Source organism: Sturnira hondurensis, unplaced genomic scaffold, assembly GCF_014824575.4.
Source record: "Sturnira hondurensis isolate 20B ecotype Veracruz unplaced genomic scaffold, ASM1482457v3 Scaffold0024651, whole genome shotgun sequence".
NCBI classification, from domain to species: Eukaryota; Metazoa; Chordata; class Mammalia; order Chiroptera; family Phyllostomidae; genus Sturnira; species Sturnira hondurensis.
In genome coordinates this window covers 439672-453908 of record NW_028097282.1, presented here as the reverse complement: position 1 = coordinate 453908, position 14237 = coordinate 439672, and the positions used below count along the sequence as shown (strand labels likewise).

General features: G+C 40.5%; 1 protein-coding gene across 1 annotated transcript in view; it reads left to right on the top strand.

Moving 5' to 3' along the window:
* The window catches only part of ABCB7 (ATP binding cassette subfamily B member 7), a 103773-nt gene that overhangs the window by 16999 nt on the left and 72537 nt on the right, over nt 1-14237 (top strand). Inside the window, exon 2 of the mRNA XM_037038602.1 lies at nt 14003-14089. Within this exon, the coding sequence (XP_036894497.1) occupies nt 14003-14089 (87 nt within the window). The remainder of the gene's footprint in view (nt 1-14002; nt 14090-14237) is intronic.

The window sequence follows — 14237 nt, the reverse complement described above, 5'->3', positions numbered from 1 at the left end:
GTATGTTGGAATGTTTAAAGTTTTCCTGGAGGTTCCTAAGCCTGTCCTCATTTTTTTGAATTCTTGTTTCTTCATTCTGTTTGGGTTAATGTTTATTTTTCTTCCTGCTCCACATTGTTGATTAGACTCCCAGTTTCCTTCCTTTCACTCTAGGTTCTCTTTATTTCACTTTGTGTAGCCTTTACTTCCTTCTCTATTTTGCAACCATGGACAGCCACATCTGTGAGCATCCTGATGACCAGTGTTTTGAACTGTGCCTCTGATAGGTTGGGCTATCTCTTCATTACTTAGTTCTATTTTGGTAGCTTTGATCTGTTCTTTCATTTGGGCCAGTTTTTGTCTCAGCAGCTTGTTGTGTAGTAAGAGGTGGAGCCTTAGGTATTTCTCAGGGCGAGGCAACCCATGTCACTGTGTTGTGGCACTGTATGTGGGGGAAGGGGTCTGGGAGGGAACAATGCTGCTTGTTCAGCTCTGTGCTGGCTTTCAGTCACTTCCCCTGCTATCCAGAAGCAAATTGGGCCGTTCTGGTGCTGATTCCCACGTGGGTGGTGTTGTGTATGTTCTAGGACCCAGTGGGTCTCTCCAACGAACTCTCCTGTGAGGCTGGGAGTAGTTCATTGCCACCTCAACCCCCACAGGTTTTTTCAGTCAGAGGTTTTGAGGCTTTATTTTCCCACGATGGAACCTTGTGTTGTATTGTCTGTCTCGCTGCCCAGTTGTTCCTCCCTCCTGGTTTATCTGCACACAAATGTGGAACCGCCCACTCTGCCAATTATTGCCTTGTCTGGTCTGCCAGCTGCTGCCTTGTTCTGAGTCCTCTCCACCCTGGCTGCCCATCTCTGCCTCTCCTACTGGTCTAGATGAATGTTTCTTCTTTAACTCCTTGGTTGTCAGACTTCCATACAGTTAGATTTTCTGGCAGTTTTGATTATTTTTTTATTACAATTTTTTGTTATCCTTTTTTTGGTTGTGTGAGGAGGCAAAGTGTATCTACCTATGCCGCCATGTTGGCCGGAAGTTGACTGCTTTTATTTTTAATATCTATACTAGAAAGGTGAGGGTTTTCTACCACTTTTAGATTATTACAGTATTATTTATTTGTCTGTATATAGGATGGGACAAATGTAGCTTTATAGTTGTTCATATGGAAAAGAATAAAATAATTTTTTAAAGAATAAAATAATTAATAATAATACAAGAATAGCCCTGGCTGATGTAGCTCAGTGGATTGAACTGGGCCTGCGAACCATATGATCACGGTTTGATTCCCAGTCAGGGCACATGCCTGGGTTGCAGGCCAATACCCAGTGGGGGACTCACCAGAGGCAACCATACATTGATGTTTCTTTCCTTCTCTCCTTCCCTTCCTCTCTAAAGATAAATAAAAAATATATTAAAAATAATACAAGAATAAAGTCATTGTTTTGGGTGACCACAACTGTAAACCTCCCACCCTGTATTTATCTATCAGATAGAACCCAGCTATTTATCTATCTGATAGGTTTATATTTTCTTTTCTTTTTTTTGCTCTTTAGCTCTGTTTCATTTCAACTTGAGGAATGCCCTTTGTCATAACTTGGGAGGGCAGCTCTAGCATATTGATGAATTTCCTCAACATTTGTTTATATGAAAGTCTTTATCAGTCCTTCATTGGGCCAGCAAATGAAACAACGTAGGGGTTTAGGTGGCAAGAGAAACTCCCAGCCTCACAGGAGAGTTCGCTGGAGAGACTCACTGGGTCCTAGAACATACACAACACCACCCACCTGGGAATCAGCACCAGAAGGGCCCAATTTGCTGGACATTTGAAGGACATTTTTGCTGGATAAAGCATTTTTGTTGGTATTTTTCCCCTTTAATTGCTTTGAATATATCATTCTGTTTCTTTATGTTCTGCAAAATTTCTGACAACAAGTCCATTATTACTTTTATTGGGGCTCTTTTTTATGTGAGGAGTCACTTCTCTAAAAATTTGTTTGTCCTTGACTTTTGACAATTTAATTATAATGTGCCTTGGTGGGGGTTTCTTTGGACTCATGTCTTTGAGTCTTTTTGAGCTCCTTGGATCTGGTTAACCATTTCTTTTTCCAGATTTGTGAAGTTTTCAGCCATTATAATCTTTATGTACATTCTCTCTCTCTTCTCTTCCAAGACACCCATAATATGAAGAGTGATTCATATTATGGTGTCCCTTAAGTCCCTTAAGCTTTCTTCACTCTTTTTCATTCTTTATCCTTTCTGCTCCTCTTGACTGGATACTTTCAAATGACCTTTCATCAAGTTGGCTGATTCTTTGTTCTGCTTGATCAAGTCTGTTGTTGAACCCAGGTATTGAATTTTCAGGTCAGCTCTTGTATTATTTAGCTCCAAAATTTTATTTTTTATATTTTCTGTGTCTCTCTTGATATTCTTGTTTGTGAACCATTTCCGCAAAGTCATTGAGAAACTTTATGACAGTTATTTTAAAAAGTTTTCTTATCATATACCTCCTTTTATTTAGTGTCAATTTCTGGAGCTTCATTTTCCCCTTTGACTGGACCTTTTTTCCTCTTTTCATATTTCTTTAAAATTTGTTTTGGTATCTGAACATTCGAGGGAATAGGCATATCTCTTAGTGTTTACACACTGGCTCTGACTGGGAAAGACCATCACCATTCATTCTAGCTAGAGATTTTGGGGGCCTGTGGATGTATCTTCTATGGACTTGTATTTATAGATTTGTAATTAGAGAGATTTGTTGGTTTCTTTTATTTCAGGGCCTCATAATCTCTCAATTTCTCTCATGACTGTTACAGTGCTGGTTCTCTAAAACAGTAGCTAATCACTAAGGTATTTCTTGTTCTCAGCTCCCCTAGACATCTATGATATTCTAGTTCTAATTAGTGCTCTGAGTTGGGCAAGACAGAAACCAGTTCATTGGTCAGCCTCCTGAAAAACCAGAATGTTAGATATATACTTCACTTATTATTTTTCCAACCATGATATGAGCCTTGAGTAGTGCACCTTCTCTTAAAAAAAAAGAGATTATGTATTTATATTTAGAGAAAAGAGAAGGGAGGGAGGAAGAGAGGTAGAGAAACATCAATGTGTGGTGGCGTCTCACGCGCCCTCCACTGGGGACCTGGCCCATAGTCCAGGCATGCTTGCTGAGTGGGAATCGAACTAGTGACTCCTTGGGTCACAGTCCGGCATTCAATCCACTGAGCCACACCAGCTAGTATGAGTTCTGTACCTCTGAGTCCTCTGATCATACTGCATATGCAAGCCACTCACTGCTTTCCATTGTTCTAAGTGTCCTCCAGGCATCGAAACTATGCTTGTTTTGTCAGAGTTGCAAGTGAATCAAGATAGAAACCAACCCCTCAGGGTGGGATGTTGTACTCACTTTCCACTCTTCTCCCTCACTATCAGGAGGGAAGCTGTAAGTTGTATGTCTCCTCCCAATTGTGGAGAGCCATGTTAAATGTAGCAACGCACCAACTGCTTTCCTTTGTTCTTAGCTACTCCCAGGCATCCAAACTTTTCTGGTTCCATCAGCAGTAATTAGTGAGCTGAGATATAAGTCAATACCTTGGGTATCTTTGTGCAGTTCTGGAATGTTGGATACATGTTTCACTCTTTTCACCTGGTGGAGAAGTTGCAGAATGGGAGGATCTGTTTTGGTGCTGAATTCTGCCAGCTCAGGAGAGGGGTGTATGTAAAAAAAGTGAAATTGATCTTTTTACCCTTTTAAGTGCAATTGTTGTTGACTTTGCCATTGTCTAGGGCCCTGCAACATATTTTTTATAGAAAATATATTTTATTGGTTATACCATTACAGTTGTTCTATTCCCCCCTTCATTCCCCTCCACCCTGCACACCCCTCCCCCACCATTCCCCCCCTTAGTTTATGGCCATGTGTCTCAAGTTCTTTAGATTCTATATTTCCCTTACTATTCTTGCCCTACGCCCTATCTATTTTCTACCTACCGTCTATGCTACTTACTTTCTGTACCTTCTCCCCCCTTCTCCTCCTTCCACTCCCCTGTTGCTAACCCTCCATGTGTTCTTCATTTCTATGGTTCTGCTCCTGATCTAGCTGTCCTCTTGGTTTGCTTTTGTTTTAGGTGTGATTGTTAATAACTGAGTTTGCTGTCCTTTCACCCTTCATATTTTGTACCTTCTTTTTCTTAGATAAGTCCCTTTAACATTTCATATAGTAAGGGCTTGGTGATGATGAACTCCTTGAACTTGATCTTATCTGAGAAGCACTTTATCTGTCCTTCCATTCTAAATGAAAGTTTTGCTAGATAAAGCAATCTTGGCTGTAGGTCTTTGGATTTCATGACTTGGAATACTTCTTTCCAGCCCCTTCTTGCCTGTAAGGTCTCTTTTGAGAAATCTGCTGGCAGTCTGATGGACACTTCTTTGTAGGTGACTGTCCCCTTATCTCTTGCTGCTTCTAGGATTCTCTCCTTCATTTTAATCTTGGTGAATGTAATTATGATGTGCCTTGGTGTGTTCCTTCTTGGGTCCAACTTCTTTGGGACTCTGAGCTTCCTGGATTTATTTGAAGTCTATTTCCTTTGCCAGACTGGGGAAGTTCTCCTTTATTATTTGTTCAAATAAGTTTTCCACTCGTGGCTGTTTCTTTCCTCCTTCTGGTACCCCTATAATCCGGATGTTGGAATGTTTAAAGATGTCCTGGAGGTTCCTAAGCCTCTCCTCATTTTTTAAAAAATATTTATTTATTTATTTATCTTTAGAGGGGAAGGGAAGGAGAGAGGGAGAGAAATATCAATGTATGGTTGCCTCTCGTGAGTCCCCTGCTGGGAACTAGCCTGCAACCCAGGCATGTGCCCTGACTGGGAATCAAACTGCGATCGTGTGGTTCGCAGGCCCGTGCTCAATCCACTGAGCTACACCAGCCAGGGCCTCCTCATTGTTTTGAATTCTTGTTTCTTCATTCTTTTCTGGTTGGATGTTTCTTTCTTCCTTCTGGTTCACTCCCTTGATTTGAGTCCCAGTTTCCTTTCCATCACTATTGGTTTCCTGTGCATTTCCATTCATTTCAATTAGTTTAGACTTCATATGTTCCTCTAATTTGTGACTATAATCAACCAGTTCTGTGAGCATCCTGATCACCAGTATTTTGAACTGTGTATCTGAGAGGCTGGCTATTCCTTGGTCGCTTAGAGTTATCAGCTATGGGGCTATGAGTTTTTCTTGAGCCATATTTTGGACTGTCTGTGCCTGTTCCGTATCAGGATGGGAGCCCTAGGTGTTCACCAGAGCAGGGCAACTCAATTGCTGGGTTTTGATGCTGTATGTGGGGGCGGGGTGAAAGAGGAGCAATGGCGTCCTGTCTGCCTCCTCCTGCTGCTGCTGCTGTCACCGGGGCCCACGCGTTTTGTCCCACTGCATTCGAATGTGCCACTGCCATCAGCCCTCCACCACTGGGTTCGCCCACTGGGGCCTGCGTGGTCCATCTCACTGTGCGCGAATGTGCGACCACGGTCAGTCTGCCCTGCACCCCGACTGGGTCTGGGCTGCCTGCGTGCCTGGGTCGGGGCATCTTTCCTGCCCAACCCTGCCCGCTGCTGGCTCCGCCCCTCTTACCACTTCAGTTGAACGGTTCATTGTTGTCGGACTTCCATATAGTTCAATTTTCTGTTCTTTGGCTGCATCTTTGTTTACTAAACCTTTGTTGTATTCAAACTTGGTTTTTGGAGAAGGCACAGTGTTTCCACCTATGCCTCCATCTTGGCGGACATAGTAGGCCCTGTAACATCTTAACTGGCAGTGGAAATCATAAAGGTATTTTGGTTCATGTATCATTGTTAACTCAGTGTTTCCTTGGGAGAAAAAGTGCTGGTATTTCCTTTTCTAATATCTTGTGATGTCACTCCTTTAACTCTTTAAGCATGATATATATGCAGAAAAATGCTAATATCATATATATACAGCTTAAGGACTTTAAACAAACTGACCAGACTCATGTAAATTTGTATACATAATGCCATCATATTTGAAAGACAATTACTTGCATGTAAAACTCTAGGTTAGACATCTTTTCCTTCAGGGCTTTGAAAATCTTACTTTGTTGTGTTTTTGTATCTGGTCTAACTGTTGAAGAGTCTGATGTCAGTCTGATTCTTTTTACTTTGTTATTTCCTCTTTCTGGCCTCTTGTAGAATATATTCTTTCACTTTGGTATCTCAAAGGGAATATATATAGATGATCTTTCATTGTTGTTGTTATTTCTCCTCTTGGCATTCTGTGTGTTGTTCCAGTATGGGATCTTTCATCTTTAATTTTGGTATATTTAATCTCATTATTATAAATGTTTTTCTACATTTTAATTTTTCTTGACATCATATTAAATGGTGTTAATACTTACACTTTTGTGTTACTTTATTAAACTTTTGTTACTTTTAAAATCTAATATTACTATTCTCTTTTCAAAAACCTTATCCCCCCATTTATATCCTTCTCAGACTGTTCATTCCTAGGCTTTTTACTCTGTCTCCTGATTGCCCCTGGTATCCCCTGCCCAGGTCGCCTTAATATATTTAAAAGCTAGTATATGCCTTTATTTTTTTCCTTTTACTTATTTCAATCCTTGCCAGAGAATATATTCATTGATTTGAGAGAGAGACAGACAGAGACAGAGACAGAGAGAGAGAGAGAGAGAAAGATTGGTTGCCTCCTGTACATGCCCTGAAAAGGGATCAAACCCACAACCTTTCTGGTTTTCGGGGCGACGCTCTAACCAACTGAGCCACCTAGGGCAAGTATATGCCTTTATATTATTCCCAAAAAACCCCACCAAAGGCTGCTCCAACCCCATGGTGGTTCTGATGGATGCAAAACAAAGTAACTCAGGTGTTCAGGGAGGTGCCAAGCAAGTTCAAAACAAAGAATACAACCACAAGGTTTGGGAACGAGCCCCATTTTTCCCACTCTGGTAGCAGCAAGCCATACCAGAAATGAGAGATGTCCTCCATCCCCATGGCTACCTCTGGAACTGGGGAATGGTGTGTGGTATGTAAGTATGCAGAAATGTCCTAACACTCTCTACTGAAATTTAGTAACTTCTTTCTTCATATGTACTCTCTGGCTATTATAAGTTTAATTAGATTCCCTAGTTCTAAAAAGGTTGACTGTCAGTTTTTGACAACTTAATCATTGCTTTAGTGGAGGTATACATTTCTTTTTTAATGTTTTTCCTTTTTTGTTTTTTTATATATTTTATTGATTATGCTATTACAGTTGTCCCATTTTCTCCCCCCCTTTATTCCCCTCCACCCTGCATCCCCTGACCTGCATTCTCTTACCTTAGTTCATGTCCATGGGTCGTACATGTAAGTTCTTTGGCTTCTCCATTTCCCATACTATTCTTAACCTCCCCCTGTTTATTTTTTACCTACCATTTATGCTTCTTATTCCTGGTACCTTTCCCCCTTTTCTCCTCCCTCTCCCCACTGATAACCCTCCATGTGATCTCCATTTCTGTGATTTTGTTTCTGTTCTGGTTGTTTGCTTAGTTCATTTTTGTTTTTATTTTTTGTTTTTGTGTTCTTAGGTTCAGGTGTTGATAGTTGTGAGTTTGCTGTCATTTCAATATTCATATTTTTATCTTAAATAAGCCCCCTTAACATTTCATATGATAAGGGCTTGGTGATCATGAACTCCTTTAACTTGACCTTATCTGAGAAGCACTTTATCTGCCCTTCCATTCTAAATGAGAGCTTTGCTGGATAGAACAAACTTGGATGTAGGTCCTTGCCTTTCATGATTTGGAATTCTTCTTTCCAGCCCCTTCTTGCCTATAAGGTCTCTTTTGAGAAATCAGCTGATACTCGGATGGGCATTCCTTTGTAGGTGACTGTCCCCTTATCTCTTGCTGCTTCTAGGATTCTCTCCTTCATTTTAATCTTGGCTAATGTAATTATGATGTGCCTTGGTGTGTGCTTCCTTGGGTCCAACTTCTTTGGGACTCTGAGCTTCCTGGACTTCCTGGAAGTCTATTGTCTTCACCAGATTGGGGAAGTTCACTTTCATTATTTTTCAAATGTATTTTCAATTTCTTGCTTTACCTCTTCTCTTTCTGGCACCCCCATGATTCGGATGTTGGAACATTTAAAGTTGCCCCGGAGGATCCTAAGCCTCGTCTCATTTTTTGGAATTTGTTTCTTCATTCTGTTCTGGTTGAATGTTTATTTATTCCTTCTGCTCTATATCATAGATTAGAGTCTTGGTTTACTTCCTGTCACTGTTGGCTCCATGTACACTTTCATTTATTTCACTTTGTATAGCCTTCACTTCTTCCTGTATTTTCTGACTGTACTCAACCTTTTCTGTGAGCATCCTGATTACCAGTGTTTTGAACTGTGCATCTGAGAGGTTGGTTATTTCTTCATCACTTAGTTCTATTTTGGGAGCTTTGATCCTTTTTTTAAAAAATATATTTTATTGATTATACCATTACAGTTCTATTCCCCCCCTTCATTCCCCTCCACCTGCAACCTCCCTCCCCCACCATTCTCCCCCCCTTAGTTTATAACCATGTGTCTCAAGTTCTTTGGATTCTATATTTCCCCCACTATTCTCGCTCTCCCCCCTATCTATTTTCTACCTACCATCTATGCTATTTTCTGTGCCTTCTCCCCCCTTCTCCCCCTCCCACCTCCCTGTTTCTAACCCTCCATGTGTTCTTCATTTCTATGGTTCCACTCCTGATCTAGCTGTCCTCTTGGTTTGCTTTTGTTTTAGGTGTGGTTGTTAGTAACTGTGAGTTTGCTGTCCTTTCACTGTTCATATTTTTATCTTCTTTTTCTTGGATAAATCCCTTTAGCATTTCATATAATAAGGGCTTGGTGATGATGAACTCCTTGAACTTGACCTTATCTGAGAAGCACTTTATCTGTCCTTCCATTCTAAATGAAAGTTTTGCTGGATAAAGCAATCTTGGCTGTAGGTCTTTGGATTTCATGACTTGGAATACTTCTTTCCAGCCCCTTCTTGCCTGTAAGGTCTCTTTTGAGAAATCCACTGACAGTCTGATGGGTACTCCTTTGTAGGTGACTGTCCCCTTATCCCTTGCTGCTTCTAGGATTCTCTCCTTCATTTTCATCTTGGCTAATGTAATTATGATGTGCCTTGCTGTGTTCCTTCTTGGGTCCAACTTGGGACTCTCTGAGCTTCCTGGATTTCCTGGAAATCTATATTTCCTTTGCCAGACTGGGGAAGTTCTCCTTTATTATTTGTTCAAATAAGTTTTCCACTCGTGGCTGTTTCTTTCCTCCTTCTGGTACCCCTATAATCTGGATGTTGGAACGTTTAAAGATGTCCTGGAGGTTCCTAAGCCTCTCCTCATTTTTTTGAATTCTCATTTCTTCATTCCTTTCTGGTGGGATGTTTTGTTCTTCCTTCTGGTCCATTCCATTGATTTGAATCCCAGTTTCCTTTCCATTACTATTGGTTTACTGTGCATCTCCCTTCATTTCAATTAGTTTAGCCTTCATATGTTCCTCTTATTTGTGACTATATTCTACCAGTTCTGTGAGCATCCTGATAAATAGTGTCTTGAATTGTGCTTCTGCGAGGCTGGCAATTTCTTGGTCGCTTAGAGTTATTGGCTCTGGGACTTTGAGTTCTTCTTGCACCATCTTTTGGGCTGTTCGTGCCTGTTCCATAGCAGGATCAGAGCCCTAAAGTGTTCACTAGAGCAGGGCAACTAAGTTGCTGGGTTGTGATGTTGTATGTGGGGGCGGGGTCAAAGAGGGACAATGGCTCTCACCGGTATCGCAGGGCAAATAAGTTGCTGGGTTGTGACGCTGTATTTTGGGGTGGGGTCAAAGAGGGACTATGGTGTCCTGTTTGCCGCCTGCCGCCGTGGCCCTCACAGGTGCTGCAATGTCAGCCCTCGCCCCCTGGGGCCTGCGTGGTCCGTCTCACTGTGCGAGAATGTGCGCCCTTGGTCAATCTGCCCCACACCCCAACTGGTTCCAGGTTGCCTGCGTGCCTGCGTCAGGGGACCTGTCCTGCCCAACCCTGCTCGCTGCTGGCTCCGCCCCTCTTACCGTCCCCGTTGAATGGTTAGATGTAGTCGGACTTCCGTATAATTCAATTTTCTGTCCTTTGGTTGTGTCTTTGTTTCTCCAAACCTTTGTTGTATTCAAACTTGGTTGTGGGAGAAGGCATAGTGTTTCCACCTATGCCTCCATCTTGGCAGAAGTCCTGATCTTTCATTTGGGTCATATTTTTTTTTGTCTTGACAAGCCTGTTAGAAGTAAGGGGTAGAGTCTTAGGTGTTCACCAGGGTGGGGCAACCCATGTCACTGTATTGTGGCACTGTATGTGGGAGAGGGGCCCAAGAGGGAACAATACCACTTGTTCAGCTCTCCGTTGGCTTTTAGTCACTTCTCCCACTTCCCACAAACAAATTGCGCCCTTCTGTGCTGATTCCTGTGTGGGTGGGTTTGTGTATGTTCTAGGACCCTGTGGGTTTTTAGAATCATACATTTCTGAAGTTTGTTACTCTTTCACTTTTGTTGTCACTCCTTATTTTTAACATCACAATTTCACAATTGCATTGATGATTTTGCCAAAAGTAAAACATCATGTGTACCATGTTGACAATAGGAAAATTAACCAGATGTTTAAAGTTATCGTGCAGGAAGGTCATAGTAAGCTCACTAGCTCCAGCAATGTTACTGATCTTGTTAATATCAACAATGTTAGTAATGTACCTCTCCATTCCACCCCTTCCTTGCTTTGTGATCTTGAACGAACGAGGCAACATCTCTGAGCCTCAATATTTAGTCTATAAAATGGGAATAATAACAATAACATTAATACCTTGCAGCGAGAATGAAGTGGGATAATATATATATATATATATATATATTTATTTATTTTTTGAGATGAAGGGATGGAGAACGAGAGAGAAACATTGATGTGTTAGATACATTAATTGGTTTTCCCTTGAGCGACGCCCCCCAAGTGGGGACCTGGCCTGGACATCCAGGCAAGTGCTCTAACTGAAAATTGAACCAGTGACTCTTCAGTTAGCAGGTTGGCACTCAATCCACTGAGCCACACCATCCAGGGCAAGAAGTGAGAATTTAGTGTTAAGCAGAAGGCCAGGCAAATATGAGTGCTTAGTAAATGATTCTTACCAAAAATGATTATAGCATAGCTCTTTCTAATCCACATTGCCTTATGATGTAGAAAAGTACCAGCAAAACAAAACTACAATGAAAATATGAAAAGTGGCCCTGGCTGGTGTAGCTCAGTGGATTGAACACGGGCCTGTGAACCACACGATTGCGGTTCGATTCCCAGTCAGGGCACATGCCTGGCTTGCAGGCCAGTTCCCGGTGGGGGACTCACAAGAGGCAACCATACATTGATATTTCTCTCCCTCTCTCCTTCCCTTCCCCTCTAAAGATAAATAAATTAAATCTTAAAAAAATATGAAAAGTGGATAAAATACTAACTATCCTGGCCTTCAGTGAATTCTTATTTTTTCTAGGCTAAGCATCTCTAGGGATCAACTAAGATTGAAATTTATATTTTAGGTGGATGATAGTAGAAAGGTGATCAAGGTTTATCTTACCATTACATTTGTCTTACTGTGATATTAATACCTCCATTAGTCAGTTTTAGATTATAAATTTGTAAAGCATCAAGGAGCATGTATTTATATGTTTTGTTGTGTATAGTGTGTAAGATAAAAATCTTTGAATCTAAATCAAGGAGGTTGACATTTGCAATTTACAGCAAGATTTGTTTACTCTTGAAACATTTTGGAGTGACTGAGGCTCTACATGCTTCTCTTAAAGGCATGTAGAAAAAAAATACAGCTTTTAAAATGCTTTTAAGAGAGCTGTCAGTTTTCTTCCTGGCATTATGTGAAAATAAGTGTTCTAGTCATTTTATGAGTTATGGTCATCTTGTGGAATTTTCAAAGTGCCCTTGAAAAGAAAATTGAATCACTTTGTCTGCCCTTCCATTCTAAATGATAGCTTTGCTGGATAGAGTAATCTTGGATGCAGGTCCTTGCTTTTCATCACTTGGAATACTTCTCGCCAGCCCCTTCTTGCCTGCAAGGTTTCTTTTGAGAAATCTGCTGATAGTCTTATGAGTAGTCCTTTGTAGGTAACTCTCTGCTTGTCTCTTGCTGCTTTTAAGATTCTCTCTTTATCTTGAACCTTTGTCGTTTTAATGGTGATGTGTCTTGGTGTGGTCCTCTTTGGGTCCAACTTGTTTGGGACTCTCTGTGCTTCCTGGACTTGTATATGTATTTCCTTTGCTAAATTAAGGAAGTTTTCTTTCATTATTGTTCAGATAAATTTTTAATTTCTTGCTCTTCCTCTTCTTTTGGTATCCCTGTATAAAGTGCTTCCCAGATAAGGTAACGCTAAAGGAGTTCATCATCACTAAGCAATTATTGCATGAAATGTGAAAGGGACTTAATCAAGAAAAAGAAGACAAAATTATGAATGTTGAAAAGGCAACAAATTCACAACTATCAACAACTGAATCTAAAAAAAAAATAAGTAAACAACCAGAACAGAAACAGAATTATAGTTGTGGAGATCATTTGGAGAGGGGAGAGGGAGAAAGAGGAGAATGGGTGAGAAGGTGCAGGGATTTAAGAAACATAAATGGTTGGTACAAAACAGACAGGGGGTGTTAAGAATAGCATAAGAAGTGGAGAAGCCAAAGAACTTATGTGCACGACCCACGGACATGAACTAAGTGGGGGATTGCTGGAGGGAAGAGGGGTACTAGCCAGAGGGGGTAAAGGGGGGAAATTGGGACAACTGTAATAACATAATCCATAAAATATACTTAAAAATAAGATTGCTATTTTTAGATAATAGTGGCAGAATTTATGGCTAAAATACATAAATGACAAGAGAGGCAGCAAGATTAAGACATTTGTATGTATGTTTTAGAGGGTATAATATCTTTTGAAAGGTCACTGTTTTCATTTGAAAAGTAATGCAATTATTTTTGGCAATAATTGTGCTAACCAGAAATACAGTTGCATTCTATATCATGTCTGTGTTCAATTCGTCCATGAGGAGCTAATGGAATACAGGTTAGCAACCTTCTCGGGTGTGAGTGCTGTTAACAGTAGCGAACTCACAGTTTAAAAAATAGGCATCTAGAAGAGAAAGAAAAATCTACCAACACATAAAAAGAATTTTTATTTCTTTAACCAGAGCAGTAATATTAAGGCCTTTTAAAAAATTGTAATAGGCAAAATGCTTGTGTATTTTCAGGGCTAGTTGCAAGATTTGTAGATAGCTCTATTTTATAAATTAATCCGACAACCATTGAAATCTATCTTACTTATGTGCAAGATGCTGTGGTATGTACCTTGGGAGATATAAACTTTAAAGAGACTGCCCTGGCCTTAAGAAATATACCAGGTAGTAGGAGAGAGAAAACGTGTGCAAGTTACTATAGCATATGATAGACTGTGAAGTATTAAAAAATACTTTGTTTCTAAATGTATATATGTGAGGCAAAATAATAAGATCAAATCACACGTGTTGTATAAAATCAAATGTGTTGTAAAGCAAAACTGTATACACATGGAAAGCACATTGGATATCGTTAATTAACTGTATAATATGCTTTCCTTGACAATGATAGAGTAACAGATTACTCAGTACTGAGTAGCGAGTGATAGTAAGAAAGCTGATATATTGTACTAACTCACATTTTTATTTTTTATTTTTAAATATTTTATTTATTTATCTTTAGAGAGGAAGGGAAGGAGAGAAGGAGAGAAACATGAATGTATGGTTGCCTCTCGTGTGTCCCCTCCTAGGAACTGGCCTGCAACCCAGGCATGTGCCCTGACTGGGAATGGAACTGTGATCGTGTGGTTCGCAGGCCCGCACTCAATCCACTGAGCTACACCAGCCAGGGCTAACTCACATTTTTAAAACTCTGCTATTCTGTAATGGCTAATGGATGGCTTGGTTTCATCTTCAACTAGGCTCTCCAGGTGTGGCCGCTGATAGACAAGAGGACATGTTGGCATGGTCATGCAGGAGGAGGCCTCCACACAGACCCAAAAGAAGGGGTAAGAGCCAGTAGTAACAAGTAACTGGAAATTGTAATAGAGGATTGTGTTTGTATAGAAGTTGTATCCAAGATCATCCTATTCCAGAATATATTGATTGACTCGTGTATTGTAACTGCAGGGTTTCTAATACAAAACCATATGAATT